Source organism: Melitaea cinxia, chromosome 3 (assembly GCF_905220565.1).
Source record: "Melitaea cinxia chromosome 3, ilMelCinx1.1, whole genome shotgun sequence".
Lineage (NCBI taxonomy): Eukaryota > Metazoa > Arthropoda > Insecta > Lepidoptera > Nymphalidae > Melitaea > Melitaea cinxia.
Genome location: NC_059396.1, coordinates 6,532,973 through 6,560,372, shown reverse-complemented (window position 1 = coordinate 6,560,372; position 27,400 = coordinate 6,532,973). Strand labels below are relative to the sequence as shown.

General features: G+C 35.2%; 1 protein-coding gene across 1 annotated transcript; it reads left to right on the top strand.

Moving 5' to 3' along the window:
* Positions 1–1,032: 1,032 nt before the first annotated feature.
* LOC123669345 (zinc finger protein 208-like) lies at positions 1,033–25,867 on the top strand. Its single transcript, XM_045602950.1, has 5 exons — positions 1,033–1,147; positions 17,829–18,752; positions 20,436–21,838; positions 22,022–22,202; positions 22,767–25,867. Exons 2-5 carry the CDS (start codon positions 17,835–17,837, stop codon positions 25,341–25,343), a joined length of 5,079 nt encoding a protein of 1,692 aa, XP_045458906.1. The 5' UTR covers positions 1,033–1,147; positions 17,829–17,834; the 3' UTR covers positions 25,344–25,867.
* Positions 25,868–27,400: the final 1,533 nt, after the last annotated feature.

The following is a 27,400-nucleotide window of genomic DNA, read 5'->3' as shown; positions in this document are numbered from 1 at the left end:
AATTCTTCGTCTATAGCTAAACCACAAGCACAAGCTTTTGTGTCTTTTGTAATTGAATAAAGGTATATCATTGGATTAAAACTTAGTGTACCTCAACAGTCTGAACGTACCTTTAATTCATTTAACTTATAACTTATTGACTATTATAGCGTTTCAATGTTTTTAATAATTTAATTTTTATATTTTGAATTTTATTATTATAAAGTAATTTGGTTATATAATTAGTAAAGAATTATGTATAGTTAGTTATATTTCTGTAAATGTGCTTAAATTAATAATTTAATTTGAAAAATGTATTATGAATATATTTTCATTACACAACGTTACTAATGATTAGCCTGTTAGCGTAATTTGAAGTAACACTACTTTCTGCTCCAGGGGTTGTACATACATTATATTGTAACGTACATATTATGTCAAAAAAATATTAATCTATATTAGACAGCTGTTTCTTAAAACACAGGTATTAGGTTGTCTACCTTAGCCAATGAATGAGTGTCTATGTTAGATATATTTATACGTTTATTCCTGATCATCTTTAATTTTTCATTATCAAATTTTTAGTAGTTTAAGACTAATTTTAACAATATGTTAACAAGTCAGAGACACGTCGAAGACGGCAAGCACTCGCTGTTGTTTGCAACTTTATCAACTACATAATCATTCATACAGACAGATAACTCCACTACTATATCAGCAGCCACCTGATACCTATGCTTATTCTAATTCATATCTATCAAACATTTGCAAATGCTGTTGTATGTCGATGTGAAGTTCTATCTTGTTGTTTGTTGTAGTTGTAACAATTTCAGTGTTTATTTTTTTTAAATTAAATTAAACCAGAATAAATTTGGCAAGTATACAGGCAAGTACGTATTGTTGTCCCGAAGTACCAGGTGATAGGTGTAGAAATTCTGTCAGAGATGATGTGTCATTTCGGTGATGGTTGGAGACGGCGAGTACGGCGACTCTCCCGACGACGGCGATGGGCGCACGCACGGAATGCAGCGCGGGGCGGGGCGCGGGCGGCTGCTGCTGCCGCGGCGACGCTCGCTGCTGCCCGCCGCCCGCCTCGCCAGTCAGCCGCGCGCCACCCGACACGACTGTTGTTCGAGCAGCGCGACCCGCCAACTCCGCTCGCACGCAGGTATGTACACACGACCTTCTGGTTACTTCAGTACACCCGTCCGAAACCGAGTAGGTGGGCGTTGTGAGAAGCGGCGAACTGCACGATTTTTACCACGCGATCCTATCGTCCGGTGAACAGAAATAGTCGTTGACCGCTCGAACTGGCCATTCTTCCTCCTCCATAACAGCGATGTCGCACCTCAAATATTTGCGAAATGGGAATCTCTAAGCGACTTACCGGTCAACGCTTCTGTGGCTTTATCAGTGTTACATATTTATTATTTGTCGGCGGTGCGGTGAGGTCAGCTAGCGCGCGAGGCGATGTGCGCCTTATCATGAAAGGCATAGGGTCGTACCGGGATTGCGAGCGCAGTAACGCGTCCGACCTCGGGCTGTTCTCTGTCTTTGCTCTGCTCTTGCGTCGTTTATATTTACTATAGGATTGAGATATAATCGCATTTATATCTTGTTTTATATACATAATGTAACAATTGATGACATATTATCGTAATAACATTACGATTGCAACTAATCCCTAACTGTGGCACTGTTATGTGCTGCATAGGTAATATAATTAGTCATGTCGCCAAATGCATAGGTCACAAAACATAGCAGATATCATATCATACCATAAAAAAGACAACATTTTTTAGATGTCAAATGATTAGACGAGTGGTAAGTGGAAACGTGACTTATCCATATAAGCTTGTTAAACTGTTGAGTATTTCTACACTACAATCGTTGTTTGTTACACGTATACATGTACGCATATGACGCCGATAATGTTAATTCCACGTGACTGCTGACTATGAAACCGTGCTGTAATACTATTTCTGCCAAACAGAAGCGAAGTAGTATAATGTATTTGTAAAGTGGTGCGTGGAGAGTTATCGAGGTATCCTATGCTCGTTCGACGGTGTCTTCGCCAGCACCGCGCTATGCGTGAAGCTTATACGGTAATATTACTGAGCGCGAGGTAACTTCGCCTTTATACATATAGAGTCACGTCATAGAATTGCGCGCTTTTCTCTTTGTACTTCGTGTACCCTCGACGCATCATTCTACAACTCACGGCCTCGTTATATTCAATTTACCCCAAACTCGCACCAATAGACAACCGCATTAGGGGCATATCTGCTTGGCAGTCTTCAGGCATAAAGAATTTTTTGTACCCGAGGCAGGATTGAGATCCCGTCGCCTAAGAGAGCAAAAGACGGGGGTGGGTGATAGGGTGGTAGCGTTCCCCGTAGGTCCGCAAAAGTGGTCGGCCCCGAACTAACAACTAGGATTTGCCAAATCTGCAGCTTTGACAGTGAAGCTGTGGTAAAATTTCTTGTGTAATGCTTTATAAGACGATTTATTTCTACATCTTTTGTGATACCTTTATGTAAACTGTTATGTTATAGTGATAAGTTATGTGAACTATTATGTTTAAATAATAAACAACTTTAAATGTTTTAAATACAGGTAAGGTTTCATGTCAGTGCGCAGACAAACTCGTACTTAATCCAATGGCGAAGTAAGTCCCTGCCACCTTGTAGACTGCTGCTTATTCTGTTTTTCATTACAAAGAAAAAAATATCAAGCAAATATAAATATAACTTGATAAAAAACGTAAATAATTATAATTACAACAAATTATAATTATATGTTGGTGTTAAGTACAATTATTACTGTGTGGTTGTAAATTTCCAAATTTTTTGATTACTTAATTGCAATTACTTACCATTATTCTATTTTAAACTTTTGATTATTATACTTACGTCATAAATAATAGGAATTAAAACACGGAAGTTTTTGTGTTTTATTTTTCATCGTTATATAATAGTTAAGCATTTTGGTAGGAAGCGAAAATAAAATAACTTTCGCAGATATTTTTTCCTAACGGAAGAGGACGACCAAGGACATACCTATCCGAGTTGATTACGTAATTGTCGGCTGCCTCCACTGTTTTCACGTAAAGCACCTAGAAAGTTCAATTTAGAAAATATATTTAAAACAGCATAATATCACATGCTGTTATTTTATATATTAAGAGTAATCCTCTTACTAAGATCATTTGTTTTAAAGATTAAAAAATAATTATATAAAAAAATATTAGTTATAATTCAAGTAGATGCATTCGGCTTTATTAAAATTAGTTATGTGGTCGCGTGCTACAAGGAGTAGTTGATTTAATAAAACTTTACATTTAACAGAATCGCAAAAAAATAAAAAAAACGAGTGTGCTTTAGACCACACGACTGAAGTAAAACTTACTAAACGTAACTCTCTCTTACCTATATCTCTCTCTCAACTTCCGTTGGCCTCGCCCGATCACAATTTTTGGTAACGCTCTCATTACGTCATCATTCACCAGCTTACTCCCCAAGAAAAGCGCGCGTAAAGAAGTTTTACTTCAAATACACGAATATATCTAATAACTAGCTTTGCTCGCGACTTCGTCTGCGTTGAATAGTGACTACATGTTTAACGTGATTCTTTAATTTGGCATAACTATTTTATTTATGAACCGATTGACATGTAACAAACACTAAATGTTAAGCTGAACTTGCCACAATATATTAGTAAAACTACACCTAAATCGGATAAGCCGTTTCAGAAGTTAGCATGCTCAAATGCACAGACAAACAGACGAAAATTCAGACAATCATTATTTTGGGTGCTATTTGCGTTTATAAAGGTCCCAATAATATTATTTCTCATATATCTTAAATGTATAGACCGCGACCCGTTACATTTTGATAAATTTGATAACTAATAAACATGATAAATTTAGCTTTTTAGGGTCCCGTACCCAAAGGGTAAAAACGGGACCCTATTACTAAGACTTCGCTCTCCGTCCGTCCGTCCGGAAAATATTCCAAGAAATATTTTACCTAGTCAATGGTACGGAACCCTTTGTGCGCGAGTCCGACTCGCACTTAGCCGATTTTGTTTTGGTTTACGCATACAATTACTTACAAGTACTACTTTTCGGTTACGTATCCATTTAACTTCTATTTAAAACATAATCAGCTAGCATTTTGCCGACAACAACGTGACGAATTCGCGAGTTGAATAAATAAGATGCTTTGTGTACGACACCTGGATTAGATGGTCTAATAATTCGAATGTGTCGTGGTGAGATTGTTGGGCGCCCTCGAGCGTGCGGCAGCTGCATTGCAGCTGACAAGCGTGTACTCTTGTTTGTTTTGCAGCCACCGATAGAATCCTGCATATACCATATCTGTGTGTATGGAGGTTGAATGTCCTTATTCTAACTAGTCTGTTCCTAACATCTGACGCTGGTACATACTGATTAAATATAAGCGCTGCGGACGATTAAATTAACAAGAACAACTGGCACTGTTTTTGTCCTAAATTTTTTTTCGACGTAATTACATTTGTAATTTCATTATTATAATTATAATCCGAAATGTATTGATTTAAAAATTATTTTCAGTTTGTAAATGTCTCTTTTAGCTATAGCTCTTTAATTTGCTTAATAGTAATTTTCTAACTCTTTATAATAATAATAATTATGGTAGTACATATCGACAATACAGTCGAATTTTCCGGGTTCTATAGGCACGGACGACGTCGCGTTGACACAGCTGTCAAAGAACTGTCGGTTGCGCTGGCGGTCGCGGGATCAGTTTTATTGTTGGAGCTATTGCTGCTGTTGCTGTTGTAGTTGCGCTTATTATATTGTTTTACTAGCTGCTGCCCGCGACGTCGTCTCCGTCAACGCTATACAGCACCAAAAATACCTACGATTGTACCTTTTAAAATAACATTCATTTACCCGTTTCTTCTTTACATTTCATATCTACAGAAAAATCTCATAGATGGCACTGCTTTAAAATTGTCTTGTCTACTTATATTCATTTAATTATGTTTATCGGCTTAGTAACTTATATTGCGTGATTTTTATAATGTGAAGCTAGCTTATATAGCATGGTTATTAACATAATAACAACAACATTCAAATATGCGTCGTTAGATTACACGTTGTTACAGAATGCGTTGAGGAAATAAAGGTTCACTGCTCGTTCCCGGTAGGTTAGGTTAGGATAGCATGATAATATGTAGCCTATATGTTGCCCCGACTTCTTAATAATATTCGTGCCAAATTTGAAGTAAATCCATGGAGTACTTTTTGAGTTTATCCCGGACATACATATAGAAAAACAGACAAACAGACAAAAATTCTAAAAACTATATTTTTGGCTTTAGTATCAATTGTAGATAACACCCCAAGTATTCTTTTAAAAAAATATTCAATGTACAGTTTTGACTTTCCTACCATTTTATTATATGTATAGATTTACCAACGGCAAGCCGCATGAGCGCTGACATATATCGTCAATTCAGCACGCAGAATTTTGGCGTTTGACAATAAACCCGTGAATCATAATGATCCAGTATAATAAATATATTCTAGGTATTTTTGTTTATTTATTTATTATTATTATATGCTTAATTTAACTTTAAGTAATATAAAATTCACTTAATTTTTCCTAATACGTAATAAGCTTTGTATATCTTAATCTTCATTTAGTGATGTGATAAAATAATAATAATAGGTATACATAGTTAGATAGAAAATAAAAGTTCATAGATATTTATCGACCGATGGCGGGATAACCATCTAACCGCTGGCTTTGAAACACACAGGCCGAAGACGAGCAGCAGCGTCTTAGGTGCGACAAAGCCAGCCCTGCAGTCACCAACCCGCCTGCCCAGCGTGGTGACTATGGGCAACACACATGAGTTCACGCATTTTTGGCGCGAACTTGTGGAGACCTATGTTCAACAGTGGACTGCAATATGCTGGAATGATGATGATGATGATATTTATCAAATTACAAAATCTATCTTAATGATGATAAAAAATTTGCACAAGTTAGAATTGCTTAGGATACATGAGACAGCGCGTTGCATATACATTGTCGAAGCAGTTTCGATCCGGTTCGCTATCGGTACAACAGCGGTCTACTTTCGGTAGGTTTTGATTGTATACAGACAAAAGGCCCGGTCCCACTACGACTGCAGCGCCGGCCGTGTAAACTTAGGCTGAGTACTAATTATGTTATTGAATATTTTGTCCGTTTATTTACAAAAAAGCACGCTATTAAAAAGTTTCTTAATAAGTTCTATAAACAATAAATATATTTTTTACTCCACTACGACCTGAAGAGGCAAATATTAAACATTTTAGTCATATTATGATTTGGCAATCTTACTAAGAAATCATATGTAGGTGTATAAAAGAGTTTAAAACTTATTCCTCGTACGGCAATTTACGCACTATAGGTATAGTCTCGTAAATCTATATTGCCTGAATGTTATGTTCGTTTACGTAGAGATATCACATATTATATTCGTGATAATCTGTATCTTTATCGTACTATACGGGAAAGATTACTCAAGCCCTTTGTAACAGCTCAAACACTGCAACGTTATATCCGGCAAGTAAAAGAATGTGGACATCACATGGCTATGCGTAATGTAATACGTAGGTTGGGGACCGAGGGTCGGCGTTTACCAGCCGAAGAGACGGGGAGACGACCCCCGTCGTTCCCGGAGGCCTTACGATGTAGACTAGGGGGTTACTTTCCTGCTTCGTTGCTACACATACAATTACAAAGCCGAGGATGTGAGGTCGCCTCTTATTTAGCACCATTCTTCTAAAGTTCTAACCTGCAAATAGGTCAACAGATAGCACACGAACTCAATTGAATGAGTAATTATTATTACAAACATAGTTACGTCGCATAAGTAAATCTCTCTCAATTTTTTTTAAATTATATTTTGCAATAATTTAGACGACGATACAAGCCTAACAAAGTACCTAACCGTAGTACGTTGCTAGATTGCAATCATGGTTTTAATTAATGGAAAAATTTAATTTTCTTTGTTGAATATTATAGAATTGGTAGGAAAACAATTCCAAACTCGCCTTTAGTCGCTACAAGATGCTGAGGCGTCATCGTTGTCATTTAGCTGAGATAACGTTATCAACGATAGCCTCGCGACGAGTATTTTTTGAAGCCACATAGGACCACGTATGTGCGTGGTGCTTGGGCCTTTCTCTTTACCACTTTTGATTTTTATATTATGAGGTTCGTTGATCAAGTATTGCTATAAATTAGAGTGAATTTTAAAACAATTATAAAGCGACAATAATGTTAATATCAGCGGTTTTGCTACAGGGCAGAAAACATTTTTAACTCATTTTAACTCATTAATACCGCTCCCTGTAAGTTATATCCGTGTCGCTGAAACGAAAAGAGGCCGTTCGTGTTCGCGCCAGCCATCGCGCCCAGCCAACAATGAAGAGCGGCACGCGTCGCCAGTGCTATATTCAACAACTTACTATAGATACAACAGTCTGCGTGCAGATAGACGGCCGCGTGCTTTGTAGGCGGCATGTACCAAATACATACGTATGCGTTGTTGCTCTCGGCTGACTACTCCATGTGTTTTCAGTGCAATACCTAAATATGACCTAAACGCGAAAGACTCGATATTGATTGAAACTAAATCTTATTATTATTTTCGGATCCGATTTAGAATGAAAGTAACATAAATCGACTGTCTTTTTTTAATTGTTTATATTTCTTGTTCAGGAAAATCGTACAGATTGCGTAATATAATTATCATAAACAGTCAAATAAATAACGTGCAATTGCTTATATTAATTAATATTCATAATACCGTTTAGCTGCGGTTATTATTTGGCACATGATGCATTAGTTTTAAGGTAGCACGCTTCTTATGTTGTATCCACGAGGCCACACAACACCTGACATGATAACAGCTGGCGGTCGGCTGGTTGCGTTTGCGCACAACGAAACTCGTTTCTAACCAGGCAGACGATTTAACATAGCATACCTACCAGATACACCAACAACTCAGATAATACGTAGGCACCTATCGCGGTGTTACAGTTTTTGTGTAGAGTTTACAATGAAACGTGCTGTTATATAATAATAAAAGTGTCTGTGTACGTATGTATGTACGCACGTAAGAAGTTATACTTCATTAGCTAGCTAACTTCTTCGTTGACTAGCTAACTTCAGAGTGTTGGTTTTTTGTGACGGTAGGGCGCGCATCGTAAAAAATTTACTCTTTAAAACTAGAAATAATAATAATGTACGTACTATTAATGTGTAAAAATTTTAATCATTTTATCTCGGCGTCTTACAGAACTTGCTTCATCTACAAGCGTATTTCCAATGTACGAATACTTACGAAAAGGCAACGTACTGAGTTAGCCAGCGACGCACGGCAGTTGTTTACACGAGTGGCTGTAGGTACTAGGTGCTATATAGATAGATGTAGGTACATAGCGGTGTCGTAAAGATACTATAGATATGTAGAGCTGCGTAGGCAGCGGCGGTCGTACCACAAACCCACGGCGACGGCGTCGTCGGACGACCCTGATAAATTGCTGCGTTCACGTTACTTCAACGGCTTCTTACGCCACAGAATTCCATCCTTCCTAGGCTTATTTTATGCAATCAATATGTAGTCAGTAATAAATAGTATATAGTAGTGAATTAAATAAAATTATGATACAATATAAAAGAAAGATTTTTATTGAATAAATACTACGTCTATTATTGTTAAAGTATTATATAGTAACAATAAAGAACCTAATAATTATATATTAATTAATCACTGTAGGTTGGTAGGTAGGTTGACCAGTAAATTTTTGAAATATTATTTTAAGATACATCTTTTGTGAGTCGTTTACTTTACAATGATTCAGAGTTATACGTTGAAAGACTGCTTACATTTAGAAAGCTGAATAAGAAATGAAGATAAAATCAAAGATGTAAATGAATGTCAATGTGAGCGGTGTTAGAGATAAATTGTTTTCTAGCGACGTTGATATTGACTTCAACCTAAATTACCGAAGTACCCAACAAACAGCGTGACTACACTCAGGCGCGAGTCGATCGGTCAAAGCGTCCATGACACCTAAATGAGCGAGCAGCACCTCTACTATCTGGTGCTTTGATAAGACACATTATCTATGTGCCTCGGCGCGGAAGGGACATGAATTGCGATCGGTTGAATGTTGGGTGGCGCATGTCGGTTTCGAGTGACTCGGGGCACAGCCAACGTCGCTCGCACATGTTGCGGAACGTGCAGGCGGCAGAGAGGCAGCGGGGCGGAGGACGGGAGAGCCAGGGACGGCGTCAGGCGTCAGCACACCGGCTCACTGCGGCACGCACACACGCGCATCACCGACACGACGCCCGCGGCCGAAGAGCGTCATTGCGCTTTATCGTAGCCATCTTTAAACGAGCACGATGCACGCCACCGACGTCGGTACAAATTCCTTTCCAGAACGCTGTTGCCATGATCGCCGTCGACAACTGCACTCCTTTCATTGTCCTTTAAGAACGCGTCGCTTGGCGGTCACCTCCTTCAAGGTTATGGTAATTACCCGTCGAACCGGTGATGTTAACGAAACTTCATATTAACAATAATACCAGATGCATTCAGAATGTTTTTATTATTTCTTATTATAGAAATGGGTACATATCTAATTCATAATCTCTAATTATCTTTATTATATTATCTAATTATTAAAAAAAATTACGATAAATCGGTAGTTATGCGTCACAACATCACGTTATCGTCTTACAAAAGTCAAGCCGTCTTAAAAGATCATTTGCGCTAAGTACCTAGGTAGGATGTTGTGTAGGTACATATCACATCCATTAAGATGTTCTTGTGGCTACCATCTGTACAGTATCGATCCCCGGAGGGTGGAGTGGGTCGACATCCCGTCGAATTCATCTCTACAACGACAGTGGTTTTAGTTAGGCTTTGGTATTTTCCTGCAGACTGTCGGGCGGTTGATAAAGGAAACTGCCTACGTTGCCGGCCCCTAGCGGTTGTTCGGTCGAAGTACAGAGTATGTTGTCGTGTGGCTATATATAGATCGTGTTGGCGAAGCTGCGAACTGCGACCGCGCCCGCCGCCGTCGCCGCCGCCGCACCGTCGCACCGCGTCGACGACACCGCCCGACGAAAGGTCAATTGGCGCGCAAATTATTTGCGTCGCAAAATCCGCAATGTCGCCTACCATTCTACAGATCTACATATAAGATACTGTACATTATTAGCCGATAATGAATTTTATATTTATTTCCTGTTAGGCCTACATCAAGTTTCAGTCATCTGAAAATACTTATATGACAGATACATTCTATTAGTATTACCTCAAAGTAAAGTGTGCCAACATTAACTTTACTAATGTCGCGCAACAATGGTCTAGGTATGGTAATGGTCTGGTACATAAAAATATATGTGTAATTATATTTAAGTTGTACATAAGTTTTGTTTCAATGTTGACGTTTTACTTCTGTGTCGGTGTGGTAGGTATTACTCCGCCTCGAACAGTCTGTCAGGTTTGTTGGGCTTCGAAACGAGTTTAGTACAAGAAGTGGTGAGACTGTCGAGGTCGCGCCGAAGCGATCGCTTTGACACTAGTATCGCTTATTTGCACCCGTGATTAGTCACGCTTGAAACGCCTAAGCGGACTCAACCTCCAACCACTATAAGAACATCGCGTGAGACGAACGATACATAACAACACAATACAAGATATATGAGTAAACAGTGCGACAGTGGATCATTACGTACACGTCGCTGCCGATCCGTAGAAATATTCTTTCCTCTTATATGAACCATTCTATACAGCTACTGCACATAAACGACTAAACAAAAACTTTACATAAATGTGACTAATATTTGATTCTGATTAAAGTGTTAATTTCATAATGAAATTAATTCGAGTTTTCTTAATAATTGATGGGTAATGTTTGGTTAAATAATCAATGCGACTTCTTAGATCAAGTATGCACCGATTTACACACTAGCAGATTTTTAAGAAGGCATATTCTTACTTTTAAAATTTAGCCGAAGTCGGGTATAACTCAGATATATACGATTCTTTGTTAGAATACACGTAGTAAGGCTTATTTATCTATATAAATAAAACTGAATGTTGCTAAGCCCGTAACTCGAGAATGGCTCGACCAATTCGTCTAATTTATTTTTTTGTATGTTCCTTAAGCCCCACGGAAGATTTTAATACTAAAAAAATTAAAAACAAAAATTGCGTAGACAAAATTAATTTTTACTATTAAGTATTGAAAGAACGAAGTCTGTCCGGGCAGCTAGTAATATCATACAAATAGTATGAATAAATTAATATAATAGATTTGTACTACGAAAATTTAGAGGTAGGTAATTAGAATGATATAAAATAAAAATTTAGCAGGGTTTTCTTAAATAGCTTAAACATGTAATTTTGTGCAGCAGTTATAAATAGTAGACTAACCCGTTGGCGCAGTTTGTAGTGACCCTGCTTTCTGCTCCGTGGGGTAATGGGTTCGATTCCCGCATTGAAACTGGTTGTCATATATGTATTTATCTAAAAAAATATGTAGCTATATCAGCCGGCTGTTACCCTTTAGGAACAGACGACCGTGTGTGTATTTATATAGATATTTATTATTATTAAATTACTCAAACGTCTATATAGATACGTTCTGTGAAAGTACAAATATCTTACAATTAATAAACTAAAGGCAAAATTTGATTTATTTGGTATGCCAGCGTTTTAATTTTATTTAACGTATTTCTATAGAAATATATGTTATTAACACCCCCTTAATCCCCCCGCCCTTATAACTTGGGGGTATGAAAAATAGATTTTGGCCGATTCTCTGACCTACCTGATATACACACAAAATTTCATAAAAATTAGTCCAGTCGATACGGAGGAGAATGATAACTAACATTGTGACACGAGAATTTTATATATGAGATGTTAACTTCTTAGCTAGAAATATTAATTTTTGAGCCCTAATAGAAATTCTCGAATCTTATTCCATAATTATAACTTTAACGTCAAATGTGTGCAGTTTTTCCACAATAACTTACTAATTTGCTTATTAGGGTACCGAAAACTATACTACAATTTAAGACTGACCAAGTTTCATACCTTCTGAACTTGATTAAAATTTTAAAACATGTTTAATAAACTAATTGATATATTTAATATTATTTATTTAACAACTAGTTAAACGTAATTGATAATTAACAAACTCGTTTGTTATTTCAATCGCATAATTGTTCTTAATAATACTTTACTACGTTCTTAATAATATTTGAATGGAGTTAAATCAAGAATCCACATGAGTATGTCGAGAGCGTAGTATACCTAAAGTAATAATTAATGATTTAGAAATACTTTCCAAACTATTTATGTATTTTAAATTTCTGTTACATTAGTATTTTACTATGAATCAAAGAAGAGCAAAAAAGTTTCCAAAAACACGTGACTCTACTTACATTCTTTTAGAATCTAATTTATGTTACATAACAATATATTATGCACGCGGGAACCCGTTCGTTGATATTCGTCACCTTAACTTTATGCGACCGCTATGATATTGGAGATCGCGGGATGACTCGATTGAACTCCCGTACATGTTTGGTTTTACTCCATTAAATGTTATCTATAATACTTCAATATGAACATTTTATCAATGTTTAGGTTAACATGTTTTAAATATAATATTACCTAGTAGTTTACAATGTAGGAAGCCATATTAATTGTTTTAAACTAAACTGCAACAGAACGTAAGCGTTCAAAAGCTAATCTCCATATTATGTATTTATGAGAAGGGTTAGAGACGCTGCTCCATGGCGGTTAACGCATATTCATGTCTCTTATTTAGTTTTATTCTAGTTCTATATTTTTTATTTATTTATATATATACATATTTTTATTTCAACAGTAACAATGCCATTAAACCCTTATTGGGTATGTTGTCTATTCTATAATTTAACTCTTGTACACAAGTATGAATAACTTTTCGAATTCGAACTTAATAATATTACATTATACATTGTAGAACAAAACTTAAATGTAGAATACTGAGGAATATTGGAGATTTCGGCTAGCTCGTGGACACAGTTTGTAGTGGCCTGCTTTCTTCCAGGCTCGTCTTGGGCTCGATTCCCGCCTGAGTCTGGGTGTAATATTTTTATATACACATTATTTCCATGTATATTTATCAAAAAAATACGTATTAAGTATAATAATAACTATAGCAGTCGGCTGTTACCTATATCAAGCATTGAGTTGCTTACCTTAGGTAAAGACGACCGTCTGTGAATAGGTAACAGCCGACTTGGTATATAGCTACTTTTTTTTCGATAAACATACTTATAAATAATACATATATAAATATATAAATAACGATTTGACGACGCGTTTGCGCAGCGGTCACAGTACCTACTGACTGTTGCGCTGGCGGTCGCATGTTCGATCCCCGCTCACGACAGATATTTGTATTGGCCATATAGATGTCTGTCGTGGTCTGGGCGTTTGTGCATGTGTATTGTGTGTGTATCCGGACCCTCAACACTGGAGAAAATCCTACTAGGGGCCTTTGAGTGTGAAGCGTTTATATAAATAAATATTTATATAACATCCAGACTCGGGGTGGGAATCGAACCCACAACCCACGAAGCAGAGTCACTACAAACTGCGCCAACGGGCAAGCCAATTAATCATAGAGAGTCGTAGAGATTTTAATCAAACCATGTTCTGGTTTTGTTAAACACATACAATATCGAATGAAAGCAAGAGTCTGATGTCTTCCATAAGTCCAAACGACTCGATATGGCCGATGCTCGCGATAGGGGAGTCGAACTTGAAAGAGACGAGAGTGAAAGGAATACTTGATTTTATTTTATGAACTTCGGAACGACGCGATTATTATGTTATTGTTTATTTCCTACCTCAAATTTAACGATACAGTTAGTACACTCTTAAATATTTCGTTCATTGATTTGATACCACTTTAATATATGTACATGCTCGTATAAATAGGTTTTTTTTTTTTTAATTAAAGACATTAGATTCTTACTAGAATGCTAGTCAAAATGGACAAAGTTAACAAAGATACTTTGACAGTCAATTCTAGTAGGGTTTTTGTGTCCCGTCTGTGTATTCAACACCATAATTGTATATTGTTTTCTAATGTTTACGCGAAATTTTCTCATTATAATGAAACAACTTTTTTCAGATTTTGGCGCGATTTATTAAGTTTTTTAAAGGCCCGACGTTTCGGATACCTTACAGCAACCATGGTCACGAGATATAATTGTATGTTTCGTCTTTACGGTTTTTGGTATATTTTCGTACCCGCTAATCAGTTTATACCTACGTTTAAACAATTTAAAGTGTTAATTTTTTTGTTTGTTATCAATTAGCTATAACCACGGCGCACAATTCAGCATCTTTGTCTTTAACATTAAACAGTGCTTTCAAGTGGAGTGGTTGCTATTTTTATATTCATAGTCATAATAACACGCGAGTGTCACCCGCATCGTGCAGCGGTGTGCGAACATTGTAAACATACGTATACGAGAGTACATAGGTACTAGGTAGTGGCCGAAGCCCGTGGTAGCCGGCATCCCTACATCCCCGGACAGCGCCGGCTGTGCCGCTCTATAAATACACAGCAGGTGTGGTGAGCGAGCGGGGTCGGAGCGCGCGGGGCAGGGGCATCCGCCTCTGCAGCGCTCCAAAGCGTTCGCAGCGGCCAACGGACCTTAGCGACGCCATATCGATTGCGAGGGCCCCCCCTGTAGCGCGCCGTCGCTCATTGTGCTCGGGCTGGGATGCCTTCTCCGGCGTTTCCTGCCTCTGGCTCGTCAAGTTGTCTGTGCGGCCCCGTCCCGCGGCCCGCGCCCCGCTGCCGCCTCGGCCGGTCGCACCAGGACGTCCGCCAGCTGCTTTAACTGCATAAGTGCTTACACGACGCGTACTCAATTTTAAAGTATTTCACCCTGCCACGATGTATATATAAATAAATCGCCCAAATGTTTGTATAAAAGGAAAATTTACGTTACTACGTTCGCTGGATTAGCTACTTTAAAACAAAAAACTTAATCACAAAAATTTTTATTTTCATATTATTTACAATAAATAGTTATAAACTTGTCATAAAACAAAGTAATTTGTAGTTAACATTAAGAACTTGTGTATCAAGAACCTGTAAAGACAATCGGAATAATTTATATGTTTACATTTAATAAGACAAAGTACTTACTTAAAGATATCAGATGTAGCTGCAGTAAATGAATAGGTATACCATGACATACCTATCGGCAATAGTAAAAAATGACAACTCAAATACAATACGGTTGATTTAATCTAATCATTTCTTTAAGTTTTTACACGTAATTTATCAAAACTGCATTACATCGAGATTTGAACCGGCACCCCTTTGGCTGGCGCAACATGCTAACAATAATTCTGGAAGACGTAAAAATTTATCTCATCAAAAATTTCTTTTGCATATAGAAACTTAATATAGTTTAAATATATTTAGTATTTTAAAATATGTTAATAATTGAAAACATATAAATTATAAACCATTTTTAAATGTTATTACTTGAAGATTTTACAGTGTGGTGTCGCAATATGTTTAACATGATATAATTGTTTGGGATTTTGTATATAAGGAAATTAAACATTTTCTTTATGTTTGTGGTTTCTTAGTAGAATGCAATAAGTTCTTCGTCGATAGCCATCCCTTGGCTAAGGCGAGTGAAAAATAAACAAAGCAAAGCAGGTAGACTGTTAGTTTTTACGTGAATGCTTTACAAAACTTAACAATATACACGTTTTCTTTTGTTAGATTATGTTTTGACGACTATGAGGTGCGTAGTAAGAGGACGTAAGAGTAAAATTAACACTCACTAGATGGTGCTTAGTACTCGTTCCCAGTACATAGTGTTTGTGTTTCATGTTTTCTATAATTTTTGTTATCGGAATTGTTTGCGATCAACATGCGAATAAACACTATTTTAATTCAAGATTTTTTTAGTTATGTCCTTTACTTATTTTTAACCCACTTCCAAAAAAGGAGGGAGGTTCTCAATTCGACTGTATTTTTTTTTAATGTATTTTACTTCAGAACTTTTAACTGGGTGGACCAATTTCGACAAATTTTTTGTAATCGGAAGGTTGTGTGTGTCGTTTGGTCCCATTTAAATTTATTACGTTGTATAATACCGCATAACTTTTTACTAGGTGTACCGATTATGATTACTTTTAATTTAATTGAAAGCTGATATTTGTCATGTGGTCACATTTAAATTTTATCGAGATCTGATAACAACTTTTTAAGTATTTTTTGATAACGCGTAATTACTTGACTATATTTTCGTCTACCTACGTTGTATTAGTCGTCGATGTAATTGAAGTCGGTTTTTTTTTTCGCTTGCGAGCAAATACAATTATATCTATAAAAAGGTTATCCTCCATCATACGTGATTTTGGTCAGATCATCTGCTATTTTTGCACTATTCGAAACAATCGAATTATAACAAATTAAATTGAAATGAAAGATTAAGTAGATGTCTTAACTCAGATAGGAATTCTTAGCGGATATATTGACAATGTAAAAAGGTTGTCTATTTCATAAATAAATAATTATGTTAAAATTATATATACATTAATATACATTATATTTGTTGCCAAACTCCTCCGAAACAGCTGGACCGATTTTTATGAAATTATATTTTCATATTGGATAGGTCTGAGAATCGGCCAACATTTATTTTTTATACCCCTAAATTATAAGGATTACCCACGCCTAAATATTTTTTTTATTATTTTTTTATTTTATTATGATTTGGCATTTAAATATACAACAACCTTAATTTTCACCCTTCTACCAGCAATCCCTATTTTTTTAATACCGTTTAGCGGCAAAACAACGTTTGCCGGGTCAGTTAGTGTATTAATAAGGGTAATTATTGATGGTAACAATGATTTAAAGATATGACTTTCAAACGCTTCAAAATGTAACGATCAATTAACATAGGTTATTTGTGAAACTCGCTTAAAGCTGCCTATTTAAATACGTTGGTATATAAATAATAAGATGACACAACAAGAGTAAGATAAAATTTTCAAGTAACTTTTTAATTGTAATAAATATGTATGTAATTAAAAAGAGATTATCGAAATTATCGTATTGGTTAATAAGGCACGCCTGTGATTAGATTTCGTTTTACAGCATTCTATAAACTTTTAAAGCATGTTTTAGTAGTTTATATAACTGCTAATACTTCGCGTATGTCATGAAAAAAGATTATCAAAATTATTGTATTGGTTCATAAGGCACGCCTGTGATTAGATTTAGTTTTACAGCATTCTAAAAACTTTTAAGTATGTTTTAGTAGTTTATATAATTGCTAATACTTCGCGTTTACGTAAAGAATGACTGGCTCACTGGAGATCGCCTGCTGCGGCGACTCCCCTAACCGCGCTCGGTGTCAAGGAGGAGAAAAACATAGGATCATCACAACGGTCGACGGACCCTCCGCACCCGTCCCGCGCCCACGCGCCCTCGGGCCGACCGCCAGCCGCCACCGGCGCTTGCCGGTCGCGGGTCGCCTCATCGCCTGCCAGCCGGCGGCCTCATTCAGCCGGCGACGTTCTCGCGCTTCACACACGCGGTTACGCGACCGTTGCTGCTCGCTCCTCGACTCGACAGTGCACGACTCCGCGCCCCTCGCCGCACGCCGCACGTCACGCTCGCCTCGCGCCGCAGACCCTTGTCTCGGAACGTTTAACCGACACCGAGCATTGTTTTGTTGCAGTGGAGTATGTTACAACAGATGTCCTCGCCGCAAAGCGCGCAACTCGGCGAGGTCGCGACGCTCGTGCGCTCCCTCGAAGGCCGCCTGTGCGGCGACGCATCTTCGGAGACTTCCTCGGACGCTGCGGAGGATTTTGAACTACCACAGTGCAAGATAAAAAGAAACTATAACTGCGCCAAGTGCACATTTTACACACAGAATCCCCGTGCTTATCTCGTACACACCCGTGATGTACATTTTGAGAAATTAAAGATATACGATTGTCCATATTGTGTTTATGCTTCGCGACATCATCAAAAACTTACACGACATATAAAAATGGTACACGAAAGCTCGAACTTTAGTAAAGAATCAGAAAATTTACCGTCTACGTCGGAAAACTTGGAACAACCAGAAAGAATAGAAGAACTTTTCGAAGAAGTCGAAGAATGTGATGATTCGCAGATGGATATCGATGACGGCAACGAAGAGTCACTGGAGCGCACATTTGATGCAGATACTGTAACTTCGGGCCTGTCATCAGAAAGAAGTAAATTCTTTTCTTGCACTAAATGCAACTATGTGACACATATTAGAGCTAGATATACAAAACATGTTAAATATCATTCAATGCCAATGATTAAGTGTACTATGTGTGATTTTCGAACGCCTTACAAGTGGAATTTGGATCGTCATATGAAAAATCACGGCGGCAACGGAAGCTTCCACTGTTCAATGTGCAACTTCACGGCCGATATAAGACAAAGTTTGACGGTACATGAAATGAATCACCATACGCCGCCTGCTGGTCAATCGAGTTCTAGCCGACGTCGCAACAGGGTGGGCGCCAGTGACATGGCATGTGTTGACATGACGGACGGAAACGCTCTCATCTTGAAAGAGGAGGAAGGGAGCGGAGACTCACGATCCTCACACTCTGCATCGGTGAGTGTCGCGCTGAGTGTAGAAGCCACGCCTAGGGGCCGCAGTGGTTGGTGACGTCATCCCCTTATCACTTGGAGTGACTGTTCTGCACTCCACTCGGCCCCTCGCGCGCTCTTGCATCATGCTTAGATCAATGCATGTTGTACAAGTTTACATTACGTGCATGAAAATTTTGTCAACAAGTCCATTACATATACACAAAAATACACAATTAATAATAATACATATACATATAGTTACATATTATACTTCTTTCATATATATTTCAAATTGTTATGTAAAGAATTTAAGCAGAATAAGTAAACAATTAGGAACAATAAACATTTCACCAGAAATAAATCAATAATAATTTGTTATTTATTTATTTAAAAAAAATATTATATTTCGAAAATAAATGTTAATAAAAGAACAATATTATTCAAAAATTGATATAAATATTAAATACGGTACATTGGAATATTAACAACATATTTAAAATTAAGAACTCTTCCTTTTTTAAAAATCGTTTTAATTATGATTCGTCATTTGTAAATTGATATTGCGATAAATATTTTATCTAAATCATTAATTATTAAACAAGCAAACATAACTAGTAACTTATTTATTCGGCTCTTGTCTCCGAATTGGAAAACTTAAATTTATTGTTTTTTTTTTTTTAATTTTTCGTTACAATAAAACGTCAATTTTTTTTATAATCTGTAAATTAAAACATATATTTTATATCCTAACATTTTAGCACTGGTAGCATCACAATAAGTTAATAACATAAACCATTTATTTTAGAATCAAGTTTTTATTCATGCATGTGAAAATTTGAAAGCTTTTGATTATTCGATTTTTTTTTAATTATTGATATAATTATTAAATTTTCGTTCATTTAAATGGTAATATCTTAGTCACAGGCTTGTCTAGTTCTTAATACTTACAATCACAAAAGTTTGATGTTAAAACGGCTTGGGCATATACTTATATATACATGGTTTATCTTTTTTACCTTATTATTTCATTTGTTAAAAAAAAATGGTAATATTTTGTAATGAGTATCATCATTTACTTTTCAAATAAACATATAAAATAATATTACTTTTATTTTGAAAAGTTGTCATCGTGTATCAACTTTAATATAAATAAGACTTTTTAATGAATTTACAATAAATTTAAATATCTATTTGCTGGTATCTTCTTGCCGGTAATTCAGAGATTTATATATATATTTAATATTCGAATATTTTAAACACCTGTGTGTAAAAGCTCTACGACCTCTTAAAATTGCACTTTGATATAAAAAACAGTAATAATTTATAACTATTTTTAATGTATAAGTTGACGTTATAGTAATAAATATTTGTTTTGTAAGTAATGTAATTGCTAATCGTCAATTTGTATATATACAAGCAAAGCTTACACTTTTCTAATATATAACTCTCATTCACCGAGTTCGCTTGATTTATAACTTTATAAAAAAAGTCTAAATTATTGTTAAATAATCTAATTCAGGTTTTTGTTTTATTAGTCAGGGACAGTTCACAATTGTTTTTAAAAGGTGCAAGTTCGATGTTGGACATAATACAGCGACATATAATATGAATTCATACCGATTGTGAATAAAAACTATCGGTCGATATATGTTTGTGGTCTCAAATTCTCTTACCTTAATGTTTTTTTTTTACTTTCAATTTTCAGGAAATGGGTTTACAGTACATGGATAAAGAGATCGTGAGTTGTAACAGCGATTCAAACGAGGCCTCTTCGTCTGACGTTGTAAAAAATGATAATTCGCAAATAATAAAAGAAACAGAAAATGAAATTACCTCAGATGAAACAAAGAATCAAAAGCAGTGTAAAAAAATACCAAGACCTATACCACAACTTATTCCTCTAAACACTTCAACGCCGAATCAAAACAAAACATTGTCCGGAGAACCGCCAGCTAAAAAACTAAAGGAAAACATCTCAACAGATACTAATGCCCTTCCAACAACTGATAATTTACTAGTAGAAATTACTCCAGTAAACAATGCCACCGTCAAAGACACTTCTGTTCGTAAAAAGAATGAATCATTTTTTGACCGATTGAAAGAAAGACTGTTAACCGAAACTGGAGAAGAAGGTTCATTAATATGTAAAAATTGCGGTTTTGAAAGTAAATGTTTATCAGAACACTCGGTTCATGAAAAAAATTGCACATCACAATCAAATCGTTTGCTGTCAAACGGTTTACATTCAAGCTTAGGATCAACGCGATGTCAAAATTGTAGACATCGTTGCAAGTCAAGCGCCGACTTATACATACACATGCAAACATGCGGAAAGAAAAATAATGCTTTTGAACGTGTTTCAGAAGGGCATAATCAAGATAGTAGCGAAGCTGTAACTGTAGCTGAAGAAAAGGATTCAGAGCCTCACCCAATGGAAAATGTTGTATTTGTTTGGAATAATATTAGCCACGAACCAAATAAATTCGATACACCATTAGATATAAGTATCAATGACGACTCTACCTTACCAGAACAAAATAGAAGTTTTGAACTTGACATTACTGATGATAACGAAACAATGAACTTATCACCTAGTCAAGCTGTCGGAAAAAAAGTTTTTAAATGTCCTCACTGTTTATTCTGGGCATCAACTGCATCAAGATTTCATGTCCATATAGTTGGGCATTTAAATAAAAAACCATTCGAATGCTCTTTGTGTAAGTATAAATCGAACTGGCGTTGGGATATAACGAAGCATATTAAACTTAAATCCGCTCGAGATCCTGAACATGCAGATGCAAAGGTACTTATGACGGATGAAACTGGTAGGCGCAACTACAGCAAATACAATAAATTTTTAGCTATGCCTATTATGAATGAAAATGGTGAAAATGAATTTCACTACATTGACCAAAATACATCTATAGACACAGCGTTAGACGATGACACATTTAATGACATTACAGATGAAATCAATATTCCGTTTGAGATGCAACCCCTTAATCTACAAACTTTAAATAATGACCAAAAATATGAATTAGATAATAGAAGTCTTGACGCTAAAAAGCCTAAAAAAACTTTATGGAAATGCAAGAAATGCAATTACAAGTAAGTATATTTTTTTAACGCTTAACTACAATTACAATTGAGCAGTATGATTTCCACAATTATTTTCAACTTTTGATTAATACTAATTATTCGTGGGTTATAAATGATTTTTATTAAAAAGGCTAAGGCTGAAATCTACTAATTTAAAATCGCAACTTTAAATAATTTAAATTTTTTTTGCAGAGATTCATCAAAAGAAGCTCTCCTAGAACACGTCCGAGAGCACTCAAAACCAAATGAAAGCTTAGAAGAAACAAAACCTCCTCCGATCAATAAAAAACCTGAGAATATGCCTGATCCAGCGGACTTGGCGTACCGATGTGGACACTGTAATCAATTATCCAATTGGAAGCACGTTATACAGGTGAATGCCAATAAGACTTAACAAATTCTAAATAAGAATTTATTTGCACAAATACGTTCGATCCAAAAATAAAAAGTACCTCTATTTTTAACCGACTTCAAAGAGAGGAGGTTCTTAATTCAACTGTATTTTTTAACTGATTTTGATAACTCTGGTAATTATGTCATATGATTATGTTTAAATTTGATCGAGATTTGATACTAAGTACTTTTGGAGTTATCTGTAATATATTTATTATTTGTAGTAATAATGCTTATTAATTTGACTATTTTTTCGTAGTATTAAAAACATTGTGTTATTAGTTTTGAAACAAAAATTCATCTTACACGCTTTTTATTAGCTTCACCTCTATGTTTGTATGGTTTTTCTTTTTGTACTTGTTTGTTGTTGTTGTATTATTAGCTTCACCTGTATGTTTGTAACTGACTCCTTTAGAGTTCATTTTACTCATTATATTATGTTGAAAGCAAAAGTTAACTTTTTGTTATATTCGTTATGATTTATGTTTTCTACATCATGTACCATAAGAAATTATTCCTGACAATATTATATTTTCCGTTTCAGAGACATTGTCGATTAAAGCATGATGGGGTAATCAAAGTTATAACAACTGTGAAACCAAAACCCGATATGAATGCAATATCAGGAAATGACATAAGTTCTGACACTTGTACCAAATGTCCATTCAAAGCAAGTGATAAAAACACTCTCTTGACGCATTTACAACAACACCAACCTTCATCTCAGTCAATATTTAAGTGTTATTTTTGTCCATTCTTTGTCAAAGATGAACATGAATTAATTCAACATCTTATTTTACACGGTATCAATGACCCAGAAGAGTATATATCAAAAGCTATGGGCTGCAAATCACCTTTACCAGAGCAAGGGACCATTACTTTACCAACTACATCTTCAACGAAAAGACATAGATGCACTGAATGTCCATATGAAACAAATAGTAAGTCACAATTTATGTATCACGAGCAATTTCACCGACTACCGGCTGACACTCCCTATAAATGTCAAGAATGTAATTATAGTGTTTCAAAAAGACACCTACTTCATCAACACATGCGGGTTCATGGCATTATTACCAAAAAGGGTGAAATGGAAAACGAATTAGAATGTCTTTCTTCGAACTCAAATCAACTAGAAAACCAATCTGAATTTTCAGTAAACTTAGATGAGATTCCATTTGTATGGGTTTCGGCAAAAAATGAATTTCACAAAATGTATAAATGTCGTTATTGTTCTTACGTAAATTCTCAAAAATGTAAGATACCTAATCATGAAAAAATACATTGTATTGTTTTTGAAAATAGTGATATAACAATCTATAAATGTCTGGAGTGTAAATTCACATGTGATAATAAAGTACGATTATCTGAGCATTCGAAAACTCATGGAGAAATATATGGCCGTATATACTGTCCTGTTGAGCCAGACATACCAGATGAAGAGCAAATAGCTAAGTTACGTAAAGTAATAGACAGAGAAAAAAGTAATATTGATGATGATTTTGTTAAGGAAGGTGAAAATCACGGGGAGGGTAAGGAAACTAAAACATTATTCTTCTGTCAAAAATGCCCGGCTAGGTTTTTCGCAGATAGCGAATTAAAAGTTCACGATAAATTTCATGACCTTACATTTTCAAATAAATGCAAGAGTTGTGAATTTTCAGTGCCACAAGAAAATGAATTGAATAGCCACGTTTTTGTACATACTGACGAATATAATACAAAAACAAAAATGTTAAAATTCGTTCATAAAATTCATAGTATGTACAAGGAACCCAAATTACAGCTTGTTCATTGTCCACTTACATCAGATGTAACATGGGTTGTAACAAATCCTGGAAGAAATTATGAATTTCATGAAAATAGTACAAAAAAATTCACAGATACAAAACATGTGCCAAAACAGTATTTCTGTAAGGAATGTCCAGCAAAGTTTTTTAAAACTTCTGCTTTAAGTTATCATATGGGATTACATGGAGGTGAAGGCGAACATAAGTGTAAAAAATGTAGTTATGCCGTCAAAAACATTGGAAATCTCGCTAAACACGAAATATTGCACGAAAACGAAAATAAAAACACTACTTGCGATTATGAATCTGGTGATGATTTAGACTTTAAAAATATACCATTATCAGGTACTGACTTATTCCAGAGAAAGACGGAAGCCCAAAAAAGAGTCTTAACAGATAAAGATAAGCTTGTAAAACCAAATGATCATTTTCCGCCAGTTCTTCAAGCTGATCCTCAATTTGGCTACCTAATGCATGGTAATCCTGAATTCATTTATCCTACTTATCTTAAAAATGGACGACAAAAGGAGAAGCGTTATAAATGCCACAAATGTCCATCAGCATTCGAAAAACGCGAACAATACAAAATACATTTATCATTGCACGGCTCGAAACAAAGATACAAATGTGAAATATGTGACTATTCTGTAAAGTACTATGCTAATTATGTTCAACATATGAGAAAACATCAAATGAATGATGAAGCACAAGCAGAACGAAAGAAGGGTGTGAATGGTTATGTAGAATCTGAAGTTGATAACATTGAAAATAAGAAAGACGAAAGTTGCGATAATATAAAATTAGCTATTAAAACAATGCCTCGAAGACCTCCTCGAAGTGACTTCCAACAATTTTCAATCCGTGATCAACAAACACTCCGTTTGTTGCAACGCCGAAGGTCAATGAACCAAACAGGAAAGGACGCTGCTGCCTTAGAAACTTCCCCTACAAAGGATCGAAAATTACACATGTGTCTTTTATGTCCATACACTAACCAACGACAAGATGCCCTCAGTAATCATTATAGAAGACACGATGAAAATGACATTCTTAATGCTGGTAGTCATAAATGTTCATTTTGTGATTTAGTAGTGGTACAATCTCATTTCCTTCGTGAGCATTTAAAAACTCATTTTAATTATCAAAAGAACTTGACTCCCGAGTGTTTTGTTGCTAATGAAAACGTAAGTTTCACTATTACAAAACTGGAAGAAAATGAAGATACTGAAACTTCATGTGATCTCAAATTAGATATTCTTAATCAAAGTCATATGTGCAATGAAAACAAAATATTTGTAAAAATTAAAACTGGTGAACTATTCGTGGAGTAGTTAAATATTTTATAAGTAGGTATAGATTAGATACAAATTTAAACAAAATTATTAAGGATTACCTATAAATAAATTTCCAGACAAGGAGCCAAAAAGGGAAACTGTCGATATTCACCAAAGTATAGCTTGCCATATTAGATTAGAACACTTCACGGATTTTTTCAGATCACTATGGAGTATGTTATATTTACCTACTATATATATATCATCTGGCCAGTAACAGTTAAATTGCAAAAATCGTAATATTTGTTTCTATTATATTTTGTACATTGAGTAAATCTAGAGAGTTCAGTTAGAGATCAACAGATAAAAATCTAGTTTTAGATTAAGTAATTGTTATTTTACATTTAGAATGAAGATGAACTGATCAAATAATAATCGCACCTAAATTACAGAAGTTTTAAGTGTTTGTCATAATATTAAGAATATCTAAAATTAAGTATAATTAACAATTTGTGATTTGATATAAATAACTAAACCTCTTCACATACAATGTTGACTAGAGAAATATATTTGGTTCATAAGTTTTTATCATTTTATTTTTATTTGACTTTTAACCATAAAAAATAGGCCATAAAGTTTAAGTTTTTATGAAAAACTCCAATCAATACCCCAAAATTATCACATAGCATTATTTTAAAAAGATTACCATACCTATAACTTTATTTCATATATGGATTAAAATTAAGACTTGCTTCTCACGCAATATTATTTTCAAAAAAAAATTGCAACTGGTAAATTAAATATTTACCTTCTATGTAATTTCTTTGCTATACCATCATGTTGTATTTTTAAAGAATATATTACTGTATAAGATTTTAAATTAACGTGGTTATTTTATTTGCTAAAATTATTCAAATCCCCTCGTGTTCTCATCCGTAGCTAATGTCGAAATATCGAGTTCCTCAAAATGAAAATAAAAAACATGGTAAATATTCAGTTTCTGAATAATTTTAGCAATATGTTTCTAAATCTCAATTAGTTTAATGTTAGAATAAGTTCTTGAAACAAACTCCAACTCAAATTATTTATACTTAATCTTTTTTTAGCTTTTAAACTTAATTTAAATTTTTAAAATGCAATTGTAATTTAAAAGTTATCAGTATATTTAAATTATGAAAAAATGATTTTGACCACCAATTTGAAACAACTGGACAATAAATTGTTAACATTAAATGATATTGCTAACTAACAACCGCTCTGGTGTGTGTAATCGCCTAAAATAGCAACGGTTTACAGGTGCAAATCCTGCTCGAGATTGTTACTTGTATTTGCACAAATATTTCTTCAATAGTTAGGATGTCTGTCCCTACCATGCCTCGGAGAGCACATTAGGCCGCCGGTCCCGGTTGTTATCAAAAATACCTGATAGCGATGGTTACTCATAGTACATACTACATATCCACCAGTTTGCAGTGGAGCAGTGTGGTGGATTAAGGTCTAATTTTTCTCCTACATTGGGGAAGAGGCCTATGCCCAGAAGTGGGATGTTATAGGATAAATACGATACGAAATAATATTGAAATAGATTTCCAAAAATATTATTTTGTAAAATTTAATGTCACTTATTTATTCTGATTGAGAAATCATTCAAAAGAAATATTTTTGCAAAACATTTTGATTGTTGTTTAAGTAGCAAGTTTTACAGATGTTGATTTTTACATTGTGTGTAAAATTTAAAGCCTGTTTCACCAGTTGTGGATAATGCTATTTGATGGATGACAGAATCCGACAGTCAAGTTATTAGTTATTATTCTTTGTTACTATCAAATTCTACTATATTTATGAGATATTTCTATTTGCATATATCGTAAAGTTATAGTATTTTCATTAAGAAGAAATAGCCGTCAAATAGCATTATCCACGACTGATGAAACAGTTTCTAAGAGTGCAAATGTATGAAGTTTATGTATAGAAAGCTAGGGATTGTCAAACCAATATTATTATACATGAAAACGCCCTAAGGGCACATTCCTGTTGTAAGCAAAGAATGTAGAAAAATATAGCAATGTGATAAAAAACCTTGTAGTTTCTATCATTTATATGGAACCCACCCT